The sequence below is a fragment of the Paramacrobiotus metropolitanus genome, unplaced genomic scaffold (assembly GCF_019649055.1).
Source record: "Paramacrobiotus metropolitanus isolate TYO unplaced genomic scaffold, Prichtersi_v1.0 Parri_scaffold0000155, whole genome shotgun sequence".
In the NCBI taxonomy this organism is placed as follows: domain Eukaryota; kingdom Metazoa; phylum Tardigrada; class Eutardigrada; order Parachela; family Macrobiotidae; genus Paramacrobiotus; species Paramacrobiotus metropolitanus.
In genome coordinates this window covers 173,711-199,536 of record NW_026570375.1, presented here as the reverse complement: position 1 = coordinate 199,536, position 25,826 = coordinate 173,711, and the positions used below count along the sequence as shown (strand labels likewise).

Genomic DNA, 25,826 nt, shown 5'->3' with positions numbered 1-25,826 from the left:
AAGTACCTATAAGAACCTCTTAATCAAAACAAAACCACGAATTACGCATCAAAGATCAAAAAGCAAACAGTTATCCGAGAAATACAGAACCACCTTTTCGCAAATGATTCTCTTCAACCCCATTCGTCACCGCCGCGTTCGCGTCTGTCTCGCCCCTTCGAAGCCTTCTTTCGCTCGTTCCCGCCTTCGCGCCCTGTCTTGCGGTGATATCCTTCTTCGTCGGCATCCTCATCTTTTCCCCAACCCGGCTTTCGCGATCGGGCTGTTTTCCCGCTTCCGCACTCACGAATCTTCCGACAGGTCGATTCTCTCGGTTCTTCCCACTCCGGCTCGGAATCCTATCGTTCCGCTTCTTCCCAATCATCACACAAAACATGGTCTTTTTTACTAATTTTCTGGACAACCGGCAGCCGAGGACCACCTGTACCAACTATTTTGTTCTCCTTGCGAATTTTCTTCGCTGCCTTTATACGCTGCTGGACCGTTCCGGTGGGAATTACCGGGAAAGGGTCAATGTAATTCGCCACCCTACGGAACGTCGTCCAGCACAGGGCATCGCGCCGCTTATATTGAACACCGCCCAATCCGCGAAGGATCTCCAGCTGCGGATCTAAGGGAAGATTCATCGTCTGCATCCACACCGACGGCACTTTCCGTGTCTGCAACTGAATCAACAATTCGCCGATGACCACTCCAAATAAATCCCGGTGGCAATACGCCGGTTGGACATAGACGGCCCCGACGCAGCCGTGCATCAAGTACATGCAGTACGCGATGGGCGTGTCCCGTGCGACGTTGTCGTCGTACAGCGCGACGCTGGGAAATCCATGGGACAGCATATAGCGGAAGAGTTTTGTCCACGTCGTGTTAGCGTAACGGCACTCTTGGACGATCTGTTCAGCGTGCTCAGGGGAAAGGATTCCCAGCCGCAGATCACTGGGAAGCGGACATCTAAGGGGATCGTTCGGTGGTTATTGTAAAGTGTGAAGGGCTTTTTAAGGCTATAAAATTACAACCAATTCCCTTACCGGGAAACTTTACACTTGTCCAGGTTGAAGGTGAACACGCGCTGGCCGGAAGGGAAACCCTCTTTTGGACTCACTTAAAGCGCAACGACCTCAAACTTAGCCAAGAGAAAAAGTCTTATCGAATCAACGCCTTAATCGCCCATTTTTCTTAAATGTGTTCAGCATAATCAATGCAGTCAGATACCGCTCATACCGATAAACGTGGTGTCTTTGCCCCAAAAGAACAGTTCCGGTTGGCATCGCAGCATTTTCTGGAAGGCCTTCACGGAATGCGCGTGGACGTAAACCAGCAAGTGATCGTTGAAGATCGGATCGTAGGAGCGTGTAGTTTTACTGCGCATGGGCTTGCACAGGCACACAGATGGTACAGGCAGTTTATCCACGATGAACTTCATCTCCGGATAGGCGAAGCGATCTTCCACAATATTGCGCGCCATATGGTAGACCTACGTAGACCAAGAAATTGATCAACCAATTTGGTTAACGTAACCGGTAATTTTACATTTTAATAGGCGATAGCAACAAAATGACATACAGTGTAAGCGGGGCCCGCTACTTTACAGTTACATTTAAACACTGAAAAAAACAACCAAAATCTCTATCCTCCCGTGCTTAAAGCAGCCGTAGCAAATTCCCTTTAATAACAGCGAAACAACCGTAAGCAGTAGAACGCGCTTCTCCTGTCAGCTCAGGAATTTTACGGCCCATAAATGATAAATTGTAACAGTTCGCTTAGAGCCGGGCGGATATAGAGCGTTTCAGCCACTACAGTAATGGACAAAAAGGAAACAATTTTCCTAACGGTAATCTTAAACAAACGTAATTAAATTTAAGCAGCAAACAAGCAGCTACAAACGAGTAAGACTCAAAATCGTAATGCACAGCTGAATGTCACCGAGAACAAAAACACGACTAACAAGTTCACAACTTATTAAAAGTGTATAACAGGAAAACCAGGAAAAGTGTTCAGGCAGAACATCAGAAACAAACACAGTGCACAAAGGGAATGAGTAACGTGATACACTTACTGGCAAGCTGTTCGGAAAATCCTTTTCCAGCCATGGCAGGATCTTAGCCAGTTTCTCCTTTGGTAACGGTATCCTCAGGCGATCCATGTGCGAGTACAACGTTCCACACACATCCAATTGATGAAACAAAATTCTGTCTCAATAACGCAAAACAGTGCTATTTTAAAAAATGCACTCTCCTGGATTGGGAAACCAAAAATTCGAAATGGATTCTTCCGAAAATCTGCTGTGGATAGTGTGGATTAGAGCGAGAATTTCAACCGAAAAGTGAATCAGTGGTATCACTGATATGTGCTCAGTTGTGCTGTCAGAGAGTGTCGGTGTCGGCATGATCAAGCGTAGCGCTTTCCAATGCACACTCGTACGTTCCCAGGGTGAAGGCCCCGCCCATCAGCAGCTCGGAACAAAGAACGATGGTCACTGATTGGTGAGCGATCAGCAGTACTTTGGCGGCGAAGACTGTGACTGCGAAGTTTTCGGGTTCTCAATTCCTTGTTAATTCCGAATGGTCCATGTTCGTAACAATCAGTATAGCACCTCCGCAAAATTTACACATACTGCGATTACACTGCAACAGCCACATATTTAACTTAGTCCAAGAATACGAGTACGTTACATAACGAAAGTTTTCGGATTGTGAATCTGTGATGGTACTTCAAGTTCAAGCTATCACAACGCACAAGGTATTTTAATTTATGTTGCTTTTTCAATAATTTTATTAGCGATTTATACTGGAAAAAGTAATACAAGGGTGTCAGTTAAGAAAGAAAAAATCATAACATCGTTTCCGTTCGCTAAATGAAATCCGAAGTACACACTACCGTGTCGCCAATTAATGTACCGAGAACAGAATTCTGCATTTCCTCGCTGCAGAAGGTACTCATTGTACGCCAATGTACGGTACAAGGTACTGAGTACTATTAAATTCTAATTTCCCCATGCATACCATGAATGAATATAGACAGAATCATAATGATTATGATAGTGGAGGAGACTTTGGGGAGAAGGAACGAAAAAGCTAGTGGAAAAGGCTGGAAACGGTACAGCAACTTCCACGGGCCAGAAACGCGCGAAGCAGCGAGTATCAGAAAATCTATCGAAATACAACGGAGAAACACGATTTGTGTTATGGGTACGATCCCCGATCAGGATAGCATAGAGGAAGTGTTTCTGTTATAATGCCGTTTTGTTTGGTACTTACTGTAGTTTGTACTCGCATTATTGATTCTTATTAAAGCTTAACTTCCATGATGATAATATAGCTATCCGGTTCTGGAGCTATAAATGAAATAAAATTCCAAAAGTTTAAGCGCGCGGAGGTTTACCAAAAGTCTCATTATGAACCGATGCTCTTCGAATTTTGCACGAAAACAGGTGTTGCGCGCACAAACGGTTTTTTCGCCTGTGTATACCAATCCTTTGGCTACAAAATATCATAAAGCAATGCAAAAAAGGGTTTGAGAGTGCGCGACAGCGAAAGTTCCCGTGTATATTTGGTGTTATGTACCGGGCCAAATCCCTTAAAGTAGTCTAATTGGTAACTGTAATCGGTACAGTACTTTATAGTTCATAAATCATAGTATTAAATAACCTGTATAAAAAAAGTATATAAATCATAGTATAAAAAAGTGCTTCGCAATAAAAAAAACCAGCAATATCTCAAAAACCATAATTCCTACTATGTACATGCTGAACAGAAGATAATACACATCCACGTTACAAATAAAAAAGTATTACATTTATGCTTCGGCCGTTCCGCCGTCATCAAGCTTTCCATACATACTCACTGGTCAGGCTATTACACCTACTCGGTAGAATACAATTACTCAGTCATAGTGAAAGATGAAGTTACTCGTATTTACTAGGAAAATTATCGTAAAAATTGGAAAAAAATTGCGGAATGCTGAATAAATACTTTATCGTAAAGTAATTACACTTCCGCATTCGTAGCCACGTCCATCTAAACCACAGACGCCGCGCGCTAAGACAACCGTATCCCGCGAGTTCACTATGCATAATTAAGTGCAGAAGCTTCAGACAAAACATACCTTTCGTTACTTATTGATACATGTAGTTTTCTTATTCACTTATTTTTATATCATTCCATAAGCCTTTGACTAACAATAAAATCGAGAATCAGTAAGTCAAACTGACACAAATTAAACCTTTAAAAGGTATACTGTCCGAAAAGGACCTTCTTATTTCCGTTCCGGGCCTTCAAGCAATAGTCTACATTGTGATGTACGATTTGATTTATTGTGATCATTACAGTGTTCAACTAAAAATAATACTGTAAAATATCATCTATAACACATTTTGCAATATTCGTTATAACACTTAACAGTATACGATTACCAAAAATGACTATAACCTTTACAGCGCCGTTAATGCAGTCAAAATATCGACAAAAACTATAAAATGTCCAAAGTGCGTATACGTAGCTATTGAATAGAAAACATATGGCTTGAAAAATCAAAGCGGTTGATTAAAAAGATCCGAAAAGCAATAGTTTTCGAAAGGAATCAAAGCCACCTTTCATAGGGGAGTTTCTTCAGGACCATTCGTCCCCGTCGCGTCTACCTCGCCCTTTTGAAGCCTTCTTCCGCCCTTTCCCGGCATCCTCGCGTCATGTCTTACAATGATAACCTTCGTCGTCAGCATCCGGACCTTCTCCCTTCACTCCACCATTCCGCTCCGGTTTTCGCGATCTGGTCGGTTTCCCATACGGAACACTGTCCCGAATCTTCCGACTGGTCGCTTCTCCCAACTCTGGACAAAACTGCCGCACAATAGGATCCTCGTTAATCGTTGTCTCGAAAAACGGCAGACGAGGACAATCTGCATTGCTTCTGCTTTTCTTCTCCACCACCTTTTGACGCTGCTGACGCGTCCCAATGGGAACCGCTTCAAACGGATCAATGTGATCCGGCTGCGCCCGGTACGTCACTGAGCACATCACATTATGACGACTGCATTCGACACCACCCAAACCGCGCAGGACCTCCAGCTGCGGTTCTAACGGCAGATTCACCGTCTGCATCCACACCGACGCGTACGGCACGTTGTGGGTCTGCAGCTGCACTAGTAACTCGCTGATGACCACCCCGAAGAGATCCCGGTGGCGGTAAGCCGGCTGGACATAGACGGCCCCGATGCCAACATGCATCATGTACATGCAGTACGCGATGCGCGAGTCCTGTGCGACGTTGTCGTCGTACAGCGCGATGCTGGGAAATCCATGGGACAGCATGTGACGGAAGACTTTCTTCCAGGACGGATGAGTGTAACGGCATTCTTGGACGATCTGTTCGACATGGTCAGGGGAAAGGATTCCCAGCCGCAAATCACTGGGAATCGGAAGCCTAAAAGAACGGTTCAGACTTTAGGCGTTGTTAACTAACCTGTTACAAGCTAAAACGATAAGCTGATTTGGTCTCACGGAGACAAATTGCAGCTTTCCAGGCCGAAATTAAACACTCGTTGCCCGGACGGGCATCCTTCTTCCGGAGTTACTCGAGAGAAACCACCACGTCCCTCCATCGACAGAAACACTTGCGCCAGCGCCGGATGTATGTCTGCATACGAAAGGGCACCATTTACGCAGCTATACTGACAAGAGCAGCCATGTGATAATAAAAACAGAAAATGTCCATACTCGTACCAATAAACGTGATGTCCTTGCCCCAGTTGAACAGTTCCGGGTTGCAGCGCAGCATGGCGCGGAATGCCTTCACGGAGTGCGCATGGACATAGACCAGCAAGTGATCGTTAAAGATCGGATGGTAGCCGCGTGTTGTTTTACTGCGCATGGGCTTACACACGCACACGGACGGTTTCGGCAGCTTATCGACGATGAATTTCATCTCCGGATAGTCGAAGCGGTTCTCCACAATGTTGCACGCCATATGGTACATCTGGATGAAAAGAATCACAGTTAAACCAGTGACAGGCTGTTCACGTAATCAGGCACAAGGAACGAGTGAAAGAAAGCCTTACTGGCAAGCTGTTTGGTAGCTCTTCTTCCAGCCATGGCAGGATGTTGACAAGTTTCTCTTTGGGTACTGGAATCCGCAGGCGATCTAGAGGCACGGCCGGCATTTTCTCCGCCTAAGTGATATTATGAATTGTCAAGAGCGCAGGAATGATGCTGGTTACATGGAATGTAACAAACACACGAAAGGATAACATTTAACCGCTCCTGAGATTAACAATTCGAAAAGAAATCAGAAATGTGAAAATTGTAATGGCGCCTACTCGGTACCTACGCGTTGCTCTTCCACGACGTGGGCATCGCCTATCACAACCGAGAACAAAGCCGATTATCGTTGATTGGTGGCTGTGGTGAACCGGTTTAATTATGTACGTACTCTGGCAGCGAGCGCTGTATGATGTGGATCTGTGATGAGTCTGATAACGTACCGTTTAAAGCCGGAACAAGCATCACGAGTACGAGTGCTGATTCTGATGAGCCTGATTTTCCTGTGCAGAGTACAAGTGTCTTTATTAGCACAAGCCAGTCACACCAATTCAACTTGAAACAAAACACAGTGCGTAACAAAAGTAAGATTTCATTTAAATTTTCCCTTCCGTCCATGGTCCCGACTTCCGAGTACGGAAGCCGCGTTGGATTTCGATGGATAGGCGTTGGCGCAAAAATTCGAATGAGCGAGGTTCGCCTGTTTACTGCTGTAGCCGCTTCCCGATTTCCTCAACAGAGCAGAGTACCAGTTGTACGTACTGTACAAAGGTGCATAGTGATTATTGTTTAATAGTTTATTAATACTTTGTATTGATTTTAAGATGGTCAGTGCGTACGTGTATCAAAATTGTCAGGTTTTTGGCTGCAAACGAGGCACTTTAATAAATTTTACGTTGTACTGGAGGTTCACCGTTACTGACTGCTTCAAATAAAACTGAAAACAAATCTGCGAAAATAATGGGTCCAGAGTGATACGTACTAAATTTCTCTGTGCTTCATCTTTTATTCAAGTCACAGGTGATCTCCTCATTCACAGAAGCAAAACTATTATTTCTGTTAATTTTCTAGAGCACAGAACAAGGCCACGACAGCACGGCAACGGGCATTAATCAGAACTATGATCCACAGTTTGATTTAAAGTCTGTAATCAGTGCAACGACAGAAGACCAAGTTTTTCACAGTTTTTTACGTGCTGCTTATCTATAACAGGTTCTGTACATTTACATTCTGTAAAACTTGACAAAGCAAAAAAAAATGGTAAAGTGTAGTTATAACGTCGGTATGCAAACAAACTATTTACAAAAATAAGAGGATAAAATATCAAATGTACGAAGCTATACAAAAGGATCACTTAGTGGACTGAGCGTTGAATTAAGTAAGGAAAGATTCAATGAAAGAGTAATTCCGTAAGGAAGACCAAGCGTCAAAGGTGCAACTCAACTACACAAAAACCAAATGTTCAATCAAAGCAATGAATTGATGAAAAATCCAGAAAAAATAATCAGCGGGTGGGTCCAACGGGTCATCCGGATTATTCTCCAACGCAAAACCGCCTCTCGCCAGTGACTTTCTTTAGGCCCAATCGTCAAAATCCCGTTCGCGTCTACCTCGCCCTTTGGAAGCCTTCTGTTTCCCCTTCCCGGCATCACCGCGTCCTGCCTTACGACAATAACCCAGGTCATCGTCATCCAGATCTTTTCCACTCCCTCTACTGTTCGGCTTTCGCGAACGGGTCGGTTTACCAAAAGGAACACTGTCGCGAACCTTCCGACTAGTCGCTTCTCCCGGTTCCTGCCATCCCGATTTCTGCAGCACCGGCACCGGTAATTCCGGTTCTTGCCAATCGTCCTCCTCGTCATCGTCATCCTCTTGAACGGTTGCCTGGGAGAGCTGGCAGTCGAGGCCCACTGGTACCCGCTTCGGCGTTCTTCTTGCGAATCGCACCCACCTTCTGTTTGCGCTGTTGACGCGTTCCAACGGGAATGTCTTCGAACGGATCAATATAACCCGGCTGCGTCCGGAACGTCATCCAGCACAGGGCATCACGGCGCTTGTATTCCACACCGCCCAAACCGCGAAAGACCTCCAACTGTGGTTCTAAGGGAAGATTCATCGTTTGCATCCACACTGAGGGCACTTTGCGTGTCTGCAATTGAATCAACAATTCCCTGATAACCACTCCAAATAAATCTCGATGGCGATACGCCGGCTGGACATAGACGGCCCCGACGCAACCCCTGCATCATGTACATGCAGTACGCGATGGGCGTGTCCAGTGCGACGTTGTCGTCGTACAGCGCCACGCTGGGAAATCCATGGGACAGCATGAAACGGAAGAGTTTCTTCCACGATGGCGCCGTGAAACGGCATTCTTTCGCGATCTGTCCAACGTGCGTAGCGGACAGGGTGCCCAGACGCAGATCTAGATCACTGGGCATCGGCAGCCTACAGTAAAAAGGTACCCGGTTATTTTGTGATGTTTCTTTAGGTGAAAAGCTCAGTCGATTTAAACTCTTACCGAGAAATCTTGCCACCGGTCAGGTCGAAACTGAACACGCGCTCTCCTGACGGGCATCCTTCTTCCGGAGTCACTGGTGAAAAGCCGCCGCCCTCCATCGACATGAACACCTGCGCCATTGCCGGGTGTATATCTGCAGGACGAAAGTTTACTGTTCGTGTTTTAGTAGAAAGTAAAATTTGGCTACAATCGTCGCATGTACTGAAAAATCTGAATAAGGCACAGGTGCAGTTTCAAAAGCGTGTGCTAAAGACTTCAAGACTAAAGACTAACATTTTCAGTAATTTGAGCTACGAATCGATTCAATTAGGGAAAATATGTCGCTTCTTCTTTTGAAAAAATTTAATCGCTTTTCAGTAGATACTAGGAAACGACTGCAGCTAGCCAATGCATAACCAGTTCGCTCTGTTAAGACAAAACCGGTTTCTTAGTCGCTCGATTTTCCTCATGCTAATGGCTCGTACCGATAAACGTCATGTCCTTGCTCCAGTGAAAGAGATCCGGCTGGCAGCGCAGCATTTTCTGGAAGGCCTTCACGGAGTGCGCGTGCACATAGACCAGCAAGTGGTCATTGAAGATCGATCGTGAGGTAGTTTTGCTGCGCATGGGCTTGCACAGGCACACAGATGGTACAGGCAGTTTATCCACGATGAACTTCATCTCCGGATAGGCGAAGCGATTCTCCACAATGTTGCGCGCCATGTGGTACACCTGCATAATAGAACGGTCACCGTAAATTTGTTGGCCCACGTGATCAGGCACCAGCATTACGCCACAGTTCACCAGGAAGGTGAAACCTTACGGGCAAGCTGTTTGGGAAATCCTTTTCCAGCCATGGCAGGACCCTGGCCAGATTCTCCTTGGTGAGTGGTATCCGAAGACGGTCCATGTTCTGTCCGCGTCCAGTAGGTAGAAGTTAAACAAAAACACCAAAACCAACACTCAAGCTTTCCCGACAACTGAAATTTGCGAATGGAATCTGAAACTTTGACAATTTGCAGCTTGAAACTGACAATCATTCGGCTGTACGGCGCGATTAAGAATCCAAGCGCTTGCCGTTTTCAGCGTGTGTGAACGCCCTGCCCATCCATAGCCCGAGATCAAGGACGGCTGATCGTTGATTCGTTGCGATCGGATTAATTTTGTGATGAGCGCTGTGATGGCTGTTCAACCCAAATCTATTCAGTACGCTCTGTACGTACTGCATTGTACAGTAATTTCTCTAAAGGCTGATCTATTTCGTACTCCATGTTGTTTCTTCCTATTTGAGTAGAAAACCTGTTGTAACATTAAATTTTATTTTTTTAATCCGCTCAGAATGTTGTTGTACGAGCGTTGTACGAGCAAATATTCTGCAAATTACTAGTACTCGTACTAAACTGCTCGTACCGATTCTGCAAACATTCGTACGTACAATTACATGGTATGATGGTAATACAGATGTCTGTTTAATGCAGCGTATTGAAAGTTTCAAGGCGCGAAATTTTTGTTTTATTGCTTCATGTAATTGTCTTTAACAAAACTGATACTGCATCAATAAATCTCAACGATGCCAGTAATTATGATAACGCTACCAGCGCGTTTTCTTTTAAATACAGTAAGTTTTCCACAATAACAACAACAGCTTTTCGAATAACATCCATGATTCGTTGACCAGAAAAATACAAATTCAACAAATCAGACAAACGTAACAACAACTTTAGGGATATTTACTCGTCAGCCATCTCACCATCGGCAAACTCATTCAGGCCCTTATAAACGTGACGCGGAACAGTAACAACCCGAATCATGGAGTTCTCTTTATCGCGCTTGATGTGATGCGGATGACGCAGTTCATGCACGCCCTTCCAGTTCTTCCACTTGGACGCTTCCTCCTGGGTGTTGTCCACGTCGATGTTACTGTCCACGTTGGATTCAGTGGCACTGTTGTCGGTAATGGGGGTGACCTCGGCAACTTCGCGCATCTGATGCATGAGGCGGCGGAAGATGTGATGGGGGACACGGATGACGCGGACGTTCTCGTTGGAGCTCTTGTTCTCCGTGGGCATGGTCTCCATGTTGGACGAACCGGTGGTGGTCGTGGCGTGGTCGACAGCGGACTCTTCTCCGTGCTTCTTGTACAACTGCACCTTCAGTTTGCGGATCTTGTGGCCGGGAATGATGACGGTCTTGTAGTCGCCCTTGGAGGTCATGGCTTCATCCTGGAATTCGTCGTTCTCGGCGCTGGGATCTTCGTCGTAGATCAGACCTGCCAAGCATCAGCACCCAGTCAGAAATCGCGCCAGTCAGAAAGTGTCAAAAATCTTAAAATTCTAATATCATTCGACTGAGAAATTAAAATGGGTTTATTTTTACAACCAAGTAACTCAGTTTTAACACATGGTACCGATACGCTAAAGTCGCCAATCGTCACACTAAACTTATTCTGTAGTTGACAAAGTAGTATAATTAAGACTATATTTAGTTAAAGATGAGCAGTAAAGAAGTTATCAGAAAATGTTTGAATGGAAGTTGTTTGCGGAAAAATGTCAAGGTAACAATTCGAGCAAAATAGCAGCAGGCTGAATGAACTATACCTCCGCGTCCGTAACCAAGTCCGCCTAAGCCATAGCCGCCAAGACCGCCGTAGCCCAGAGTCCCGACACCACCGTAACCGAGTCCACCATAACCGCCGTAACCACCCAATCCGCCCAAGCCGTAAGTACCGTATCCACCGATTCCACCCAAGCCGTAGCCCAGGAGACGCTCGTCAGGGATTCCTATTAAATCAATTTTGCTGTAACGCTACGACCGACTACGGGTAACATTCAGTTAACATTTCATTCGTTAAGCACTTGGTAGTCAAATTTTTGTTATATCGCGTTCTAACTTAAGCTTTGAATATCAATATGAACGACGAATTTAAAAATATTTAAGAATGCTGTGACTGCAGCAGTTATGTCTAAAAGTTTAAAAACAGACTTATACAAAGGTTACATCGCTTTCCCACAAACTGATCTTTTTAAAAACCTTAACGTCTTACCGTTGTTGCCTTCCCCTGACATGCCGTAACTGTATCCAAAAAGGCCGAGAACGAGAGTAATCAGAAAAAACTGTGTAGAGGCCATTGCTAACCGTGACCTTTAATAACGAAGTGCTCGTTCTGTAACAAGTAGACTAAATTGCAAAACCAATAACTTTCAAATAAACTACGAGAGCTTTGACACACTAGTGATACGAATAAAAATACAACATGCAATTTAAAACCTTATATACCGGTATAACTTTCGAGTTTCAGACAATATGGTTGTTTTACGAAGCAGTTTGTCGAAGCTGCTTACGCCATAAGGATCTGCAACATTTACAAAGGCGCCGTTCGCTCTGTCCGTGATGACGAGGCAAGAAACACGCATACTGACATCTGGTCCGAATGCCACATCCTCATTTAACGGCAGGTAAAAACAAACGACGAAGCACGTTTGGAATTTGAATGCGTTTGGAATACCGGATTTCTTTAGAACATTTTTAAAAATGAAACTCGTTACTAACAATAAATTCTATTGCGTGCATCACATTTCATGCAGGTCTTCGTCGAACAGGGGAAATCGCCGAAAATATGAAAACTGCCTGTCTAAAACTTTGGGGGCTTTCTGGAGATTTTCCAGCGCCCAGTAACTAGACATTACCGATATTGAAGCATCTTCGGCATTATCTGAAGCAGCTGTATTAAGCGATACTCGTATTTACCACTCGTACGAGTTACAGTATTATTATTCCTTCTAGTAGTAGTTTAGGAAATTTTCCTAATGCTACTGGAAATAAAATTCAGAAAACAAAGTAGTGCCCTTCTTCAAACGCTGTATTAAACCGCTAAATAATATTATAACTACAGCTCGTATGATTTTTTCCAGAAGTACTGTTGTACAGTACTGTACTAGTCGCAGTCTTATCATAGAAAAGCTTGGTAAATTTGGCATAATAGTTATTATGCGGTATTGTATACGAGGACGTTACAAAATTTTTACTGTATATGCGATGCTAAAGAATAACCATGCCTTGCAGTTCAACTATTGATTAATTCAAAAACCTTGCCATTAAGAACTGATTAATTCTTAAATTATTTTATTCTTCTAGATTTACTGTTAATGTTGACTGTTCTTTTTATTGTTTTTATGTTTATGCCAGCGTTGTGGCATGCCATACACGCACGATACGACCAAAGAACTAGCAACCTTGTACTAATAATTCTTACTCCAAATTGTAATTTTTGGGATGCATCGAAACAATTGTGAGGTATACAATACAATAAATTACACAGAAAGGTGCGCTACATAACATGAATAGACACTTTTGTAAGTTTTGTTAACGGCGAGCCGGCGCATGCCTGGCATCTACTCGTAATTCTAATGTCGGAACATAATATTCATTATGGTACACTATTATACAGTCATAGTACCGTATATCACTGTTGACGTTGTGTGCACCATGCGATCGGATACGCGGACTGGGAATTGCACTAATCGCGATGTGATTTTTGGATCAGGTTATTTTCAGGGGATCTGGCCTTTTTCCGCTGAAGTATAGTATTAGCATCTTCGCGGTCTTGTAATGCTACCCGGGTAGAGCAGCGGATAAATGCGTTATATAAACTGGTGCGTTGTGATCAGAGCAGGTTTTCTAAACTACCGGAAAAGGTTTTTCTGGTGGTTCGCGCCAAATGCTTCTATTCTGGGAATTTAATTGATATGAGGATGGCAAACATTCCCATTATAAACATCTTCAGCAAAAATTGTCGAATCAGCGTCACTGTCATAAGCTTTTTATTTACCTGACAAAAGTCCAGAAAAAGATTGCGCTACTTAAGAGCGCAACGCAATTCATGAAATCTACCCAATAACCGTTGGCTATCGATTATCACTGATCAGAAACCAATACTTTTCATACCTACAATCTCAATCTCAAATAATTTGAGCAATTACTATGCAGCGCGTTTGTCCATTTATTTATTATTTTTTCGCCACTCCGTTTTTAAAAATTTAATAACCGAATACAATTAAATGTGTGCAGGAAAAAATCCTGTGCGCTTAAACTGCCGGCATTGCGTCAGAACAAAGAAGCGCGTTGCATGTACGCTTTATGCAATTAACTGAAGCGTTATGCTTTCGTCATACGTATAAATACAAAACGTAATATACCGAAGTATTACTTTTTTTGCAGCTACCTTCTCTCTTATTGCGCAAAACCTGGCTGATAGAGGCAAGCATGGAGTGAATGAAACAACATGATATTTAGTACCTGACTACCTGTGTCAGAGTAGTCTGCTTGAAATTACTCATCAATAAAATTAATTAAAAATAAAACGCCTTTCAGGCGCCGCTGGCCTGATCACTTGCCAACGGACTGCAACAGGGGATATAATAAACCGACCCAGCTTCTGCGCTGGAAAAGGACGAGGTCGGCGAGCTTGATGATGGATGGGTTCATGATCTCTTTCTCTGCTTTAAAAGATTTCTTCATCGCTGGTCCAAACGGTTTGCTGTCTGGATGACCGCCGAATGCCGGTAATCAGTTCTCCCAATTCCGCTGCTGCAGCTTCCAGTTTCTGTACTGTGTGGCCTAGCTGGTGTGCCTTCTGAGCAATCTCCACCTGGACATCCTGGCAACCGGGTTCCAGATCCCAGCTTTCTCGCTGCCCGCTGTAACGGTTTATCTTTGCAGCTGACAACCCGCTGATTAGAGCAGCGAAATTACGTTCCAACGCCGCAATCCTTTCCTCTTGCTTATCAAAGGTGCGGCGCTGATTGGCTGTATGTTTCTCGATCTCCTCCACTTCGCCCCGGATTTTTTTCAAAAGATATTCAAGCTGAGACCATTCCGCATGGCTGTCGGTGTCCTTTAACTTCTCGGCGTCTTTTTGGTCGCGAATATCCCATTCTTTTATCGCCACAATCAGCGCCGGAACCCCGAACCAGCTGGAAAGGATACCCACAGCGGCAAGGATACACACTGCACCGATCATAATCCAATTATAGGATTTGTTCGCATCAACGGGTTCTTTCATGTACAACTCCACGTTTAATGCAACCTTGTCCATGATTTGTGCTTCCCAGATGTCTAGCGCTTTCTCCGCCTGATCCATAATTTTGTCCGTAATCTGGTTTTCCCAGATTTCCAGCTCTTTTCCCATGCGAAATAGGAAATCATCCGTGACTCGAACGTTGCAGTTTCGCACCGTCTCCAACATTAACAACAATGGCAAGCAGCAGCAGGTGGCATTAACAGGAATTCCCTCCCCGATAAGAGTCATATTCCCAGTGTGACAGCCCATGGTAACTGATCAGATGACGAAGGTAAAGGATGAACGGTAATCGTGTGATCGGGGAAGTTGGAGTTAATCTAAGTTAAATTAAATTAACTGTGTTAATTCAAAATTAAATTAAGCAAAATTAAGCGCAAAGAAGAAATAAAGTACAGTAGCTAAAATTAAAGTAAAGTAGAGTGCCCGCGTCTCGTTGCATAAATGACACAAACAGGTATAATCTAGGCAGGATGGCAGGTATAATCACTGGCTTACCGTGGCAGGTGTTTACCGGCACTAATCTGCGTTATGCTGGAATGAAATCATATATGATATGACACAGTGCCTTTATAGCTCTTGCTGTCGCGACGGGATTGATCACATGAATCGGCATGATTCGCATCCAGGATCGGTAAAAGATTACATACGATCCTACAACGAGAAATTGTCTCCTCATGTTGCAAAAACAGTCATGCCGTGCTGCATTGGCACATCCGTTAAAGACATGCTCCAGATTAGGGCAATTATACTGACGGCAGCGGTCCCGTATTCACATCGGTTGCGCCGCTTTGGTTTTCGCCCTTCGGGATATTATGATACTATTCAGTTTTGTACAACCTCTTTCAATACTATACAGTCGTTCGTCCCGCTTCAAATGATCGGGTAACATCGCGTCCCAAATCATGCACAAAACGCTTTTTAATTGATATCATGAGCGGAAAGCAGTAAGTATCGTAAATCCCATAAAATCGGGAATCCGCCGAATCATCGGTGACACAAACATCATCGCAACAGTCCTGCAAAAAGGTCACAAATGTCATAATAATATTCAGAATAGCGGAAGTCGTTAGAAAGAAGGTGATATTTCTGGCACCGCTTGGCGCTTGGGGAGGCTTTTTACGCCAACCAATACCTGACACTGCAGCTTTTTAACTATTAACCGTCAAAACCGCGAATGTCTTCCAGCCGTGAAGGAAATTCTAGTTTGTGTACAGACCGGTAGTACTTCCAGTGTCGTAAGCGATTTAACCGTTCTGCAAGCACAAGGCGGAACAAATTCCGGTTTCGGTACGAGGGACGGAAGTACGAGAACGAAGGCGCTTTCGATTTTTCAGCGTGTTTGTGGAGTGTGCCGAGTGATTGTAGCATTTATTTGGTACTCCATTCAACAATTACATATACTGCCAGCATGCATTGCTTGTTTCCTCTGTTTAATATCTACAACAATCAGGATTGCTCTGCACAAGGAGGTCGACTACTTCTAATAAGAAGAAAAACGACTAGACAAGAACATTCTTACTTGTAACAGACGTCTGTAAACTGTGGAGTTCTAAAATTCCTTCTTCTGATTGTAAATGTGTAGAATTAATTTTCTTCCAATAAAATTGTAACCAAAATTGCTGAGTCACAGGTTCGTTCCAACTTGCTAATTATTTCAGCGCGTTAACTTTTAATTAAGGGTTTTCCGCAATTTGCAACAAAACCGTCATTTCGGCAAACACGATTCTTCATTTGCTGACCAGAACAGCGCAGCTTTTAAAAAATAAATAAAACAAGTCGCAATTATTCGTCACCCTCCGCGAGCTTAATATTTTAGGCCCTTAAAGACAGATATGACGCGGTACAGTAACAATCCGGATCATGGCGTTCTCTTTTACCGCGCTTGATAAGACGCTCACGCAGTTCATATGCACGCTCTTCCACTAGAGACGCTTCCTCTTGGCTGTTGTCCACAGATGTTGCTAATGCTGTCCACGTTGCATTCAGTGGCACTGTTGTCGGTAATGGGCGTGACCTCTGCAGCTTCACGCATCTGATGCATGAGACGGCGGAAGATATGATGGGGAGACACGGATGACGTAGATATTCTCGTTGCCACTCTTGTTCTCGGTGGGCATGGTCTCCATATTGGAATTGCCGGTGATGGTAGTGGCGTGGTCGATAGCGGACTCTTCTCCGTGCTTCTTGTACAGCTTCATCTTCAGTTTGCGGATCTTGTGACCGGGAATGATGACGGTCTTGTAGTCGCCCTTGGAGGTCATGGCTTCATCCGGGAATTCGTCGTTCTCGGCACTGAGGTCCTCGTCGTAGATCAGGCCTACAAACATTATGCCGCTACCAGTCAGAAACCGTTAAAGTGTCAAGCGTTTTAAAATTATTACTAGAAGTTGCAACAAGTTTAGTTTTCTATCTACTCCTACATAAGTAACCAACGTTTAATACGCCGTACCACAACCGGCACGGCAAAGATATTAAGTTTTCACACTTATGGTGAAATCAGCAGATTGTTATGTTTTATTATGTACAAAAATTAGATTTAAGTACTTGAAAAGATATTGTTGAACTGATGAAATTGATAGATTTAGCTGAACAAAAGTAACTTACTGGAAAATATTATGATAAAAGTTCGAGAAAATTTGCGGAATTTCTGAATGAACTGTACCTCCGCGTCCGTAACCAAGTCCACCTGAACCGTAGCCGCCAAGACCGCCATAGCCGACAGTCCCGAGACCACCGTAATCTAGTCCTCTATAAGTACCCAAACCGCCGTAACCACCCAGTCCATCCAAGGCGTAAGTACCGTATCCACCGATTCCACTCAAGCCGTAGCCCAGGAGACGCTCGTCAGGAATTGCTAGTAAATCAACTCTGCTGTAATGCTACAATCTAGTATCTACGTACAGAGTACTGCCCGTAATATCGGCTAACACTTGCTTTTTTACCGGCAAGCTGTTTGGAAACTGTTGCTCCAGCTATGGTAAGATTTAATTTAGCCTTCGATAGCGGTATCCGACCCATCCGACCTTCGAGTCTCGTTTAATGCGCTACATTTATACAGCACGTTGTATCGCATCAACACGAATGATTTCCGTATGACATAATGCGGAAGGCGACAGCGCTCACAAATCAGTTAGACTGCGCTGGGTATTTGGGAAGTTTACTTACCTCACCATAACGGCATAAACAGGCGTATTACAAAGTACAGTATTTAACCATACCACAGTTTACACAAGTCAGTTGTTTCAGTGGTACTTCATTCCTAATAATTACTTCTACATCTGCTGGAAATCGTAGTGGAAATCGAGGGTATACAAATTGCACAAACTTCTATAACCACGACGCTAAATATCAGCACGATAATAAGAATGGCACACACGCTAATCACTGGCGCGGTCACTTTTAAATTCGGCTTGCAACTTGTTAAGTACAAAATACAGAGTAGCTATGACACAACTTTATCGCGCTTCTTTCGGCTCCAGTCATCCGGAGCTTTTCAATTAACTGTGCACGTGAAACCGAATCAAATGCTTTCTTCAGATCCAAAGGACATACAGCCTTTTTTAAATCCTGACTACTTGGCTGAAAGGATGTTGTTCTTTTTCAAGGAGGCTACTAAGTAACACTGCACAACAGCTCTGCATAATTTAGCACAAAAAACAACTATGCATAATTTAGCCGGCAAAATAACAGCACACACTCTACTCTAGATTACTAACGCTTACAGCAGTACATAACTTTTTGCATTTAGTGGTTCTTTTTTTTTGGAGCAGCTCTGTCTTCATTGAAGTCTCTTGCAATATTCATAATTCTTTTTCTGATGCTTTCAAGTTCATATTTTGATGCTGACCAGACTTGCGGGTGCCTCGAGGGTTTGTATGCTCATTGAATAAACTAAACAAAACGTTCGATCCACCAGAAGGTCATGAGCGTGAAATCGTAATATAAAGGCGGTTTGTCTAAGTCAAACTAAGAAACCTCCACAAAGTACTGTATTGAAAAGATATCATTTCTAACCAAAATGAAATGCATTGTAGTGTATTTATCGTTTGATGATGTGTAGAACAAATATCTGTAATTGTACTAGCCAGCAAGCATACGTACACTGCATCGATCGTAACTAGGAACACAGTACAAGTAGAAGGTCACGGTAAGACATTCTATACACGCAAGGTCGTACCATATACCACGTACACGAGCCGGAAAGTAATGATAAAGCAACAACGACTAATTAAAACGTTAATAACTGTGGAATAACGACGAACGCCAAAGCGGTACTTTCTGCGTGCGCAATGAACTACTGTACATTCGCTATGACGTGCAATTACGAGGTTCCCGTCCTGTTTACAGTTGCAAATTCACTTCAGCAGTGAAAACTCCACTTCTACAACCTGCGCTGCGATGAAAATAAAATTTTCACATGCTTCCACTATCGGATTGCCCTTCGTTTGCTATGCATGCAAGAATCCCAGTTGCGCGGCAACATTACGTGCAGATAAAACCGTGCACCCACAGACCACAGTCATGTCTGCAACTCTGCATTGCAGAACACTGACACCGCGGAGTGCGGCCCTTTTACCATCGTTGCAAGAGCGCAGGATAACAGTCTGTAATAATAACCAGGAAAAGTAGCGCAGTACATCTGGAGATTAAGTAAGTACTATTAAGTACTTATGTATCATCAACAATAAGACTACTTAATGTACAGGGACGTTTTGCCAGTACTAGATTTACAGAAACATTCCACTATAAAATTTTACTCGTGCTTCACAATACTGGCACTAAGCCGTATAAGCCGTCACAATCCAACATCCTGCAAAATAAAGTACCACTCTGTCAAGAATGTTAACACAAAAGGCCCATACCAGGCTGCTTATAATTATTTGATTTATTTCCAGTCATATTGTCCTTTCTATTTACAGTATCATTATTATTTTTATTACTTATTATTATTATTATTATTATTAATTAAGAACTTAGATAATTAGCATTCAATATTGAGCGGTGCGTAGCTTATCTGGGATTAGTTATGTCATATTATGACATTTTTTGCTGTTGCATTCTCGAATTGCTGCATTGCGATGTGCTTGTGGATAGCGACCCCGCCTTTTGTTTCTGCTTGTAGTGTCTCTCGCGGTAAGCGAAAGGCCGTACATAATATTAACTGCGACAAAATTGGGATCGAGATGTTCAGTATTCCGTCTGACAGCAAGCTATTCCATTCAAACCCGGTTTTCTAGCTGGCATAGCCTGATCCCATGCTAGATTGTCACCGAGAGTACCCGGGAAGAAGCTACCTGCTGTCAACGAGCTAAAATAGATATGCTGCTCTATTGTACGATTGAAGGTCCGACGTTTTACGTGTGAATAAAAATTTAGTCGGATTTCAATTCGTTTGTCGGCTTCCGCCGTAATAGCATGGGACGAAGTCAATGGGACGAAGTCAGTGGAATAAAGCAACTGATATGCGTTCTTCCACAGCTGTACAGTTGACTATGTTGGCGTACAACTGACGGTTTAATGCTGGAACTGGACCATTGGTAGCTCCGTCGCTCTATATGCATTTAAATATCATACCATGCACAAATCGAACTACAGAGTATAACAGGCTTTTCTTTACCATACAGTGCGCTGCGACACATTGTATGTTTGTATGCAGGCTGTAAAGCCGGTTTTGAACAGAATCGCTTGTTATCGGTCGGAATACGGGGTAGGTGACCGAGCCATCCTTTTAGCTGTCAATAACTGTAATTTAGAACTGGGATCGACACCTGTAACATTATTTAACATTTAAATATAAATATTTAACGCAGTATTACTGTATTAGAGCTGCTTAAGACAGATCAGAGACATTATTTTGACTAACACTGTGTCGATCGTTACAATGTCACCGCACGATATCGACCGTCACGAGGGCGACGGCCAGACAGCAAAGATAAACAAACTAGAAAATCTAGGAGAACTGATAAACTAACAACCTTCGGAATGTGAGAAACCTAACAAAATCCTGAGACCCTAAAAACACCTTAACAAACTGAGAAAACTAAGGCAGTTTAGCAAAACATTACCTCAACTTCGTGGCGGATCGACATCGTGCTTTTTTGACTTAGTGACAATCGGCGAATTTTCATCTACAAATTGGCGGGTTACCGCTTGAGACATCTTCGTTCTGCCTTACATCGTAATCATAATGGCAAGTATATGCATAAATCATAATTGCAGTTGGAAGGACTGAACAATTAGTTCTAGCCGCTGAGCAGCAAATGCAAGACGACATCATACTCCTACCAATGCCTAATCTGCCGCCACTTGATCCCAGTATTGTCCGCACTACCATTGGCCGAACAGCCGTATTCTCCTGTAATACCCCTACAACAGAAGCGGAAAAATTTGCGCAACAGATCATCTGGCGGCATCAGAACGTTACCGTCTATGCTGACCACACGGTGCCGGCTTCCACGACCTTTAACTACAGCCGACATGAGTTGAACGGTAGCCATTATTTGTCCATACACAACGTTACGACGCTGGCCGCTGGATCGGTACGGTGCTTCCAGTATCACGAAGAGGAAGTATATCTCGTCAAGCATTTCAAGCTACAGACTCGACCCAGGGCGGAAGACGTATTTGTTGGCCGATTGCGCAATGTCAGCACACCGTATTTTCAGGCTTCCCTAACCTGCACCGCATACGTCGACTGCAGCTGCTTACATGGCGGACCGTACTTTATCTGGAAATTTGACGGAAAATTTGCCATCATGTCAAAGCAACTCAGGCATTATCTGAAGCAGCTGTTTGATTCAAAGTCTTATCCTTATGGAGTTAGCGAATTCGAGAGTAAGGGGCGTTGCTCGACGTTCGCTGAGGAAGCGCGAGGAGCGCCGTGTAATTCGACATTTACCGTGTTTATGAAACGTGACATGAAGCTGTCGCCGACGCTAGTTGAATGCTGGGCACAGCCTGACCGGAATATTAATGAGTGGTACGTCCAAAAGACTTATGTCAGCTTTATTTGACTGAATTCTTTACCATCAATAAGTCATTGCTAAATAATAACGTGTTTATTCTGGTTTTGTTCTGTAATGGTCAAAAATTACTGCGCCGTGGTGCACTGTGATAATGATACTTTTATATAATAGTACTTTGTGTAATTACAGGGTGCCACAAAACAATGTCTACAGCTATAGGGATGGCGCAGACAATAAACTATTAGTACGTAGGAATTCGGTACAATCTACCAGGATATTTCCCTGCAAGGTTTAAAAAAAAAGTCAATAATAATAACTAATAACAATAGTAAAACTACTCCAAATTTCCAATAGGTTTTTAATCATGGAACGTTAATTATAATAGGTGAAGGCTCCGCGTACCACCTTTATACCACCGTTGGCTTTTAGTACCACCTTTCATACCACCTTTGGCTCCTATTACCACCTTTTGCACACCACCTATGACTCCGCATAGCACCACTTAATTGTTTTAAAACTTTAAGCAAAAGTGGAATTGCTAGAACGCCGACGCTATGGAAAAAATAGTTCGAACACACACCGGAAGTGCTTGTTCTGGATACAACCTATAATGTCAGCGTTACGAACATTGCACACTGAACAAAGTATCCCGACAATGGATAGTGGAGTGTTTTGTTAAGAAAGAACTTCTGCCCCTAAAAACTAGACGAGCCGGAAAAAAAATAAAAATCAGGATTTAATTTATAACTTCCGATGCAGCATTACAAGAAGCGCAGAGCGTCCGTTTGGACGTGGCTGCACAGGCAAACCATTCGGATGTCCCAGATATTATTAATACATTTTCATAATACAGTAATACAATTGGATAAAAACTGAACGGTAGTATGCGGAAAAAAGTGGTGTACAAAAGGTGGTATTAGGAGCCAAAGGTGGTAAGAGGTGGTATATTCGGAGCCTTCACCATTAAAATATAGATATTACTTTTATGGCTATATCTGTACACTGCACGAGTGGTTAACACCAAGTATTGTACAGAGTACAGAGCGATATTAACGCAAAGTTGTACAGAGTACAACCTTGCGTTAATATCGCTCTACCTGTAGCTTTGCATGCTCAGTTTGTCGACCGGCTTGTACAAAGTACGAGTACGCACCTCCCATTAAATACTGTGTGAGTAACATTAAGTACTTATTGTAGCAACGTCTTGCTGCATTCAAGCAAACCGGTTCAACTTGTACAATGCATGTATTTAGGTACATTCGAATGCGTGTCACCGAAAACTATGTACTAATTGTTTTTCAAACGAGAAATCATAATCAATAGTGCCATAGACCCGCGGCTAGTGCAGCGCTACACAACGACCGGAAATCACCAACTTAACAATACGAGGCAATTTAAGAGTTAATTCCATTCCTTTTTCTTGCCCACAAGACCGTCTCCGCCATTAGCATACGCCATAAGACATAGGATCCTTTAGGAAGCTTAGTGAATGACTACTGTTATTTTAAGAATAAATAAATTTATTTAAACGAAATTACGGGTTTATTAACAATAAGAGATGAAATCAAGAGATCGATAAATGTAACTCATTGTAGTCTCATACGCATCATTCCCGGTCATAATACTCTCGTGTTCTCCACCCCGGGTTCTTTTGGCCGATTCTGCCTTGCGCTCCTGTTTGAACTCACACAGCTGGCGCATACTTTATCGCACATCTTCGCTATCCGCTGTTCATATATATAATTGTTCTCCCGGCTCTGATATTTTATCTGCATCAACTCATTACAGAGCACAGCACTGTCCAGTTAACATTCCAGCCGGAAAGATTTATCTTCCAGTTTATTTGCACTTGCGATTTTGATATTCGCCGTACTCCTTCAAGCAGTTCAGCTCGTTGGTGAGCTCATCGATCTTCTTCTTCGCTGCACATTACGGCAGCAATAGATTTCAATTGATGCCGTTTTGCCTCACCGGCGCATAGAGTCGCCTAATCGGCATTCTGCAGCGAACACATCGGTTTAATGCTTTGCTTTTATTTGTCAACGAGTGCAGAATACACTCGTTTACAAATTATCCGATTATGCTCCGATCTGAGGCTGGCAATACGAGCTCGTTATTGAGGAGGTTATCGCGCATTCCTTTTAGACGATTCAACAGATCTGCAGTGATAGTCCAGAGTTATTTTGTCAAGTATATGTAACGTTATTCACGTCTGTTCTATTTAACAAAACTGTAACCTGTAGCACCTCGTCACTTGCAGTTGAACTGTTTATTCCCTACTTATACCCTGTTGAATGCCGGCTGATTTAGCCAACCTCTGGTTTGTCTTAATAGTACTTGCTCTTGTTCCGTTCAGTGTATTGGAGAACTCGTCGTCGTAGTGCTTGGTGGGTATGTGACCTGGTTTGCCGGTGAGTGGTGGGACTTTGCAGCCGCTTGTTATACCGCAGACACTGTGCTTAACCTTCAAGGTGAATATTGACGGGCATTGCTTGGATGGGTGGCGCCTGCGTCGGTAGAAATGCTTGGTAAGTTGACGTAATAATTATTATGCGGTATTTATTATGTACAAAATTTCTACTGTACAGATACTGTAATTTCTACTGTACAGATGCGCGAGGCCAGAGAATAACCGTGGCTTGCAAAGCTGCAATGCCGCTGTTAATTAATTTAGGAACGTCACCATTAAAAACTGATCAATTCTTAAATTATTTTGCTCGTTCAAGATATTCACTGGTCTGCAGTATATTCTCTTAATGTTTATGTCAGCGTTCCGGTATGTCAAACAAGATACGACCGAAAAACTGACAACCTCGTACTAGCAATTCTTACTCCAAACTTTAATTATTTGGGATGTAATATCCAAATAATTTTGCAGTATAACTATACAGTACAGTTGATTGGTGTGTGGTGAATCACTGGTGATCACAACTGGTTTTTCTTAACTACCGGGAATATTTTTCTGATGGTTCCCGCAACTGCCTCTATTCTGGGAATTCAATCGATAAGACGATGGCAAACATACTACATATGTAAACACCGTCAGCAAAACCTGCAAAAACGGCGTCATTGTCATGAGCGTTCTGTTTATTTGACAAAAGTTCGCAAAAATTACACCGCTTAAATGCCAACGTAATTGATGAAATCCACGCAATAACCATTTGCTAATAATTATAATTGATAAGAAAATTATTCAAGAGTAACCTTATTTCCATACGTACCTACAGTTACAAATAATTGTGAGCAATTACTTATGCACCTATAATCAGCGCGTAGTAGTTGTTCATTTATTTGCTAATTTTCATTGCTCGGTTGTTCGAAAATTTAACAATCACATTAAATTAAATGTGTGCAACAGGAACAAATCCCATGTTCTTAAATTGCCATTGCTGCGTGCGAACAACGAAGCGCGCTGCATGCGCGCTAAACTACTGTAGAGCATTATCTTTAAGCTACTGTATCTTCACTCCCATTGCGCCAAAAGGGGCTGATAGAGGCAGGCATGGCCTTCTGGGTAGTGTCCGCCCGGAAATTCTGACAACCAGCTTCCCGAATCATGGTGCGAATTTCGCGATTTCGCGTGGTGCGGATTTTCGCTGTTATATAGTTTTGTCTCTGCAGTTGAAAACTCTTGTGGCAGAGGAAAGAATTGTGGCAGTGGACCCTTTGATCCCCATTTATCAATTGAGCGCTGATTGGCTGTATTTGTCCTGATCTCCTCCAACTTCAAGCTTCAAGATGTCTTGGTGATCGAAACTGCAGGATGTCTTAACAAAGTCCAGTACCTTTGCCAAGACATCTTGAAGCTTCGATCGTTCCGTGTGGTCTTCAGTGACCCTGAACTTTTCGTCTGCTTTTTTGTCGCGAAAAATCCCTCCATTCCTTTCTTTTACTACCATGATTAGAGTCGGAACGCCGGAACCGACAGCGGTAACGATTACAACGATCATTGCTCAGTCGCATGATTTGTCCGCATCAACTGTTTCTGTCATGTGCAACTGCATATGACAGAATTGTTATCTTGTTATTATACATGACCTTAATAGTATCTTGTTCATAATCTGCACTTCACGGATTTCTAGTGCTTTCCCCAGCCGCACCAGAATTTTCTCTATTATCTGGTTTTCCCACTTTTCCAGCTCTTTTCCTATGAAAAATTTTAAGTTATCTGTGAATCGCGTGTTGCGGTCTCTCAGCGTCTGTAACAATAATAATGGTAGTAGTATAAATACCACTTGCTTGCCGATATT

At 43.2% G+C, this 25,826-nt stretch overlaps 7 protein-coding genes across 7 annotated transcripts; 1 reads left to right on the top strand and 6 right to left on the bottom strand.

Moving 5' to 3' along the window:
* Window positions 1–24: 24 nt before the first annotated feature.
* LOC129599800 (uncharacterized) lies at window positions 25–2,291 on the bottom strand. The gene is made up of 4 exons (XM_055498124.1): window positions 2,057–2,291; window positions 1,222–1,474; window positions 1,029–1,101; window positions 25–951 (listed from the first exon to the last, which is right to left on the bottom strand). Exons 1-4 carry the CDS (start codon window positions 2,141–2,143, stop codon window positions 339–341), a joined length of 1,026 nt encoding a protein of 341 aa, XP_055354099.1. The 5' UTR covers window positions 2,144–2,291; the 3' UTR covers window positions 25–338.
* A 2,391-nt stretch (window positions 2,292–4,682) lies between these two features.
* LOC129599828 (uncharacterized) lies at window positions 4,683–6,160 on the bottom strand. The gene is made up of 4 exons (XM_055498158.1): window positions 6,053–6,160; window positions 5,718–5,970; window positions 5,496–5,631; window positions 4,683–5,418 (listed from the first exon to the last, which is right to left on the bottom strand). The coding sequence occupies exons 1-4, from the start codon at window positions 6,152–6,154 to the stop codon at window positions 4,683–4,685; spliced, it is 1,227 nt and encodes a 408-aa protein (XP_055354133.1). The 5' UTR covers window positions 6,155–6,160.
* Window positions 6,161–7,353: 1,193 nt separating this feature from the next.
* LOC129599805 (uncharacterized) lies at window positions 7,354–9,512 on the bottom strand. The gene is made up of 4 exons (XM_055498130.1): window positions 9,356–9,512; window positions 9,018–9,264; window positions 8,554–8,686; window positions 7,354–8,480 (listed from the first exon to the last, which is right to left on the bottom strand). The coding sequence occupies exons 1-4, from the start codon at window positions 9,440–9,442 to the stop codon at window positions 8,078–8,080; spliced, it is 870 nt and encodes a 289-aa protein (XP_055354105.1). The 5' UTR covers window positions 9,443–9,512; the 3' UTR covers window positions 7,354–8,077.
* Window positions 9,513–10,132: 620 nt separating this feature from the next.
* On the bottom strand, window positions 10,133–11,749 carry LOC129599808 (aspartate, glycine, lysine and serine-rich protein-like). The gene is made up of 3 exons (XM_055498133.1): window positions 11,576–11,749; window positions 11,130–11,312; window positions 10,133–10,801 (listed from the first exon to the last, which is right to left on the bottom strand). The coding sequence occupies exons 1-3, from the start codon at window positions 11,658–11,660 to the stop codon at window positions 10,263–10,265; spliced, it is 807 nt and encodes a 268-aa protein (XP_055354108.1). The 5' UTR covers window positions 11,661–11,749; the 3' UTR covers window positions 10,133–10,262.
* Window positions 11,750–13,751: 2,002 nt separating this feature from the next.
* On the bottom strand, window positions 13,752–15,165 carry LOC129599807 (uncharacterized). Its single transcript, XM_055498132.1, has 2 exons — window positions 15,107–15,165; window positions 13,752–14,928 (listed from the first exon to the last, which is right to left on the bottom strand). The coding sequence occupies exon 2, from the start codon at window positions 14,858–14,860 to the stop codon at window positions 14,033–14,035; it is 828 nt and encodes a 275-aa protein (XP_055354107.1). The 5' UTR covers window positions 14,861–14,928; window positions 15,107–15,165; the 3' UTR covers window positions 13,752–14,032.
* A 1,155-nt stretch (window positions 15,166–16,320) lies between these two features.
* On the bottom strand, window positions 16,321–17,629 carry LOC129599827 (uncharacterized). Its single transcript, XM_055498155.1, has 3 exons — window positions 17,554–17,629; window positions 17,274–17,465; window positions 16,321–16,928 (listed from the first exon to the last, which is right to left on the bottom strand). The coding sequence occupies exons 1-3, from the start codon at window positions 17,627–17,629 to the stop codon at window positions 16,636–16,638; spliced, it is 561 nt and encodes a 186-aa protein (XP_055354130.1). The 3' UTR covers window positions 16,321–16,635.
* Window positions 17,630–19,520: 1,891 nt separating this feature from the next.
* On the top strand, window positions 19,521–21,774 carry LOC129599804 (uncharacterized). The gene is made up of 2 exons (XM_055498129.1): window positions 19,521–19,744; window positions 20,831–21,774. The coding sequence occupies exons 1-2, from the start codon at window positions 19,648–19,650 to the stop codon at window positions 21,622–21,624; spliced, it is 891 nt and encodes a 296-aa protein (XP_055354104.1). The 5' UTR covers window positions 19,521–19,647; the 3' UTR covers window positions 21,625–21,774.
* The last annotated feature ends 4,052 nt before the right edge of the window (window positions 21,775–25,826 follow it).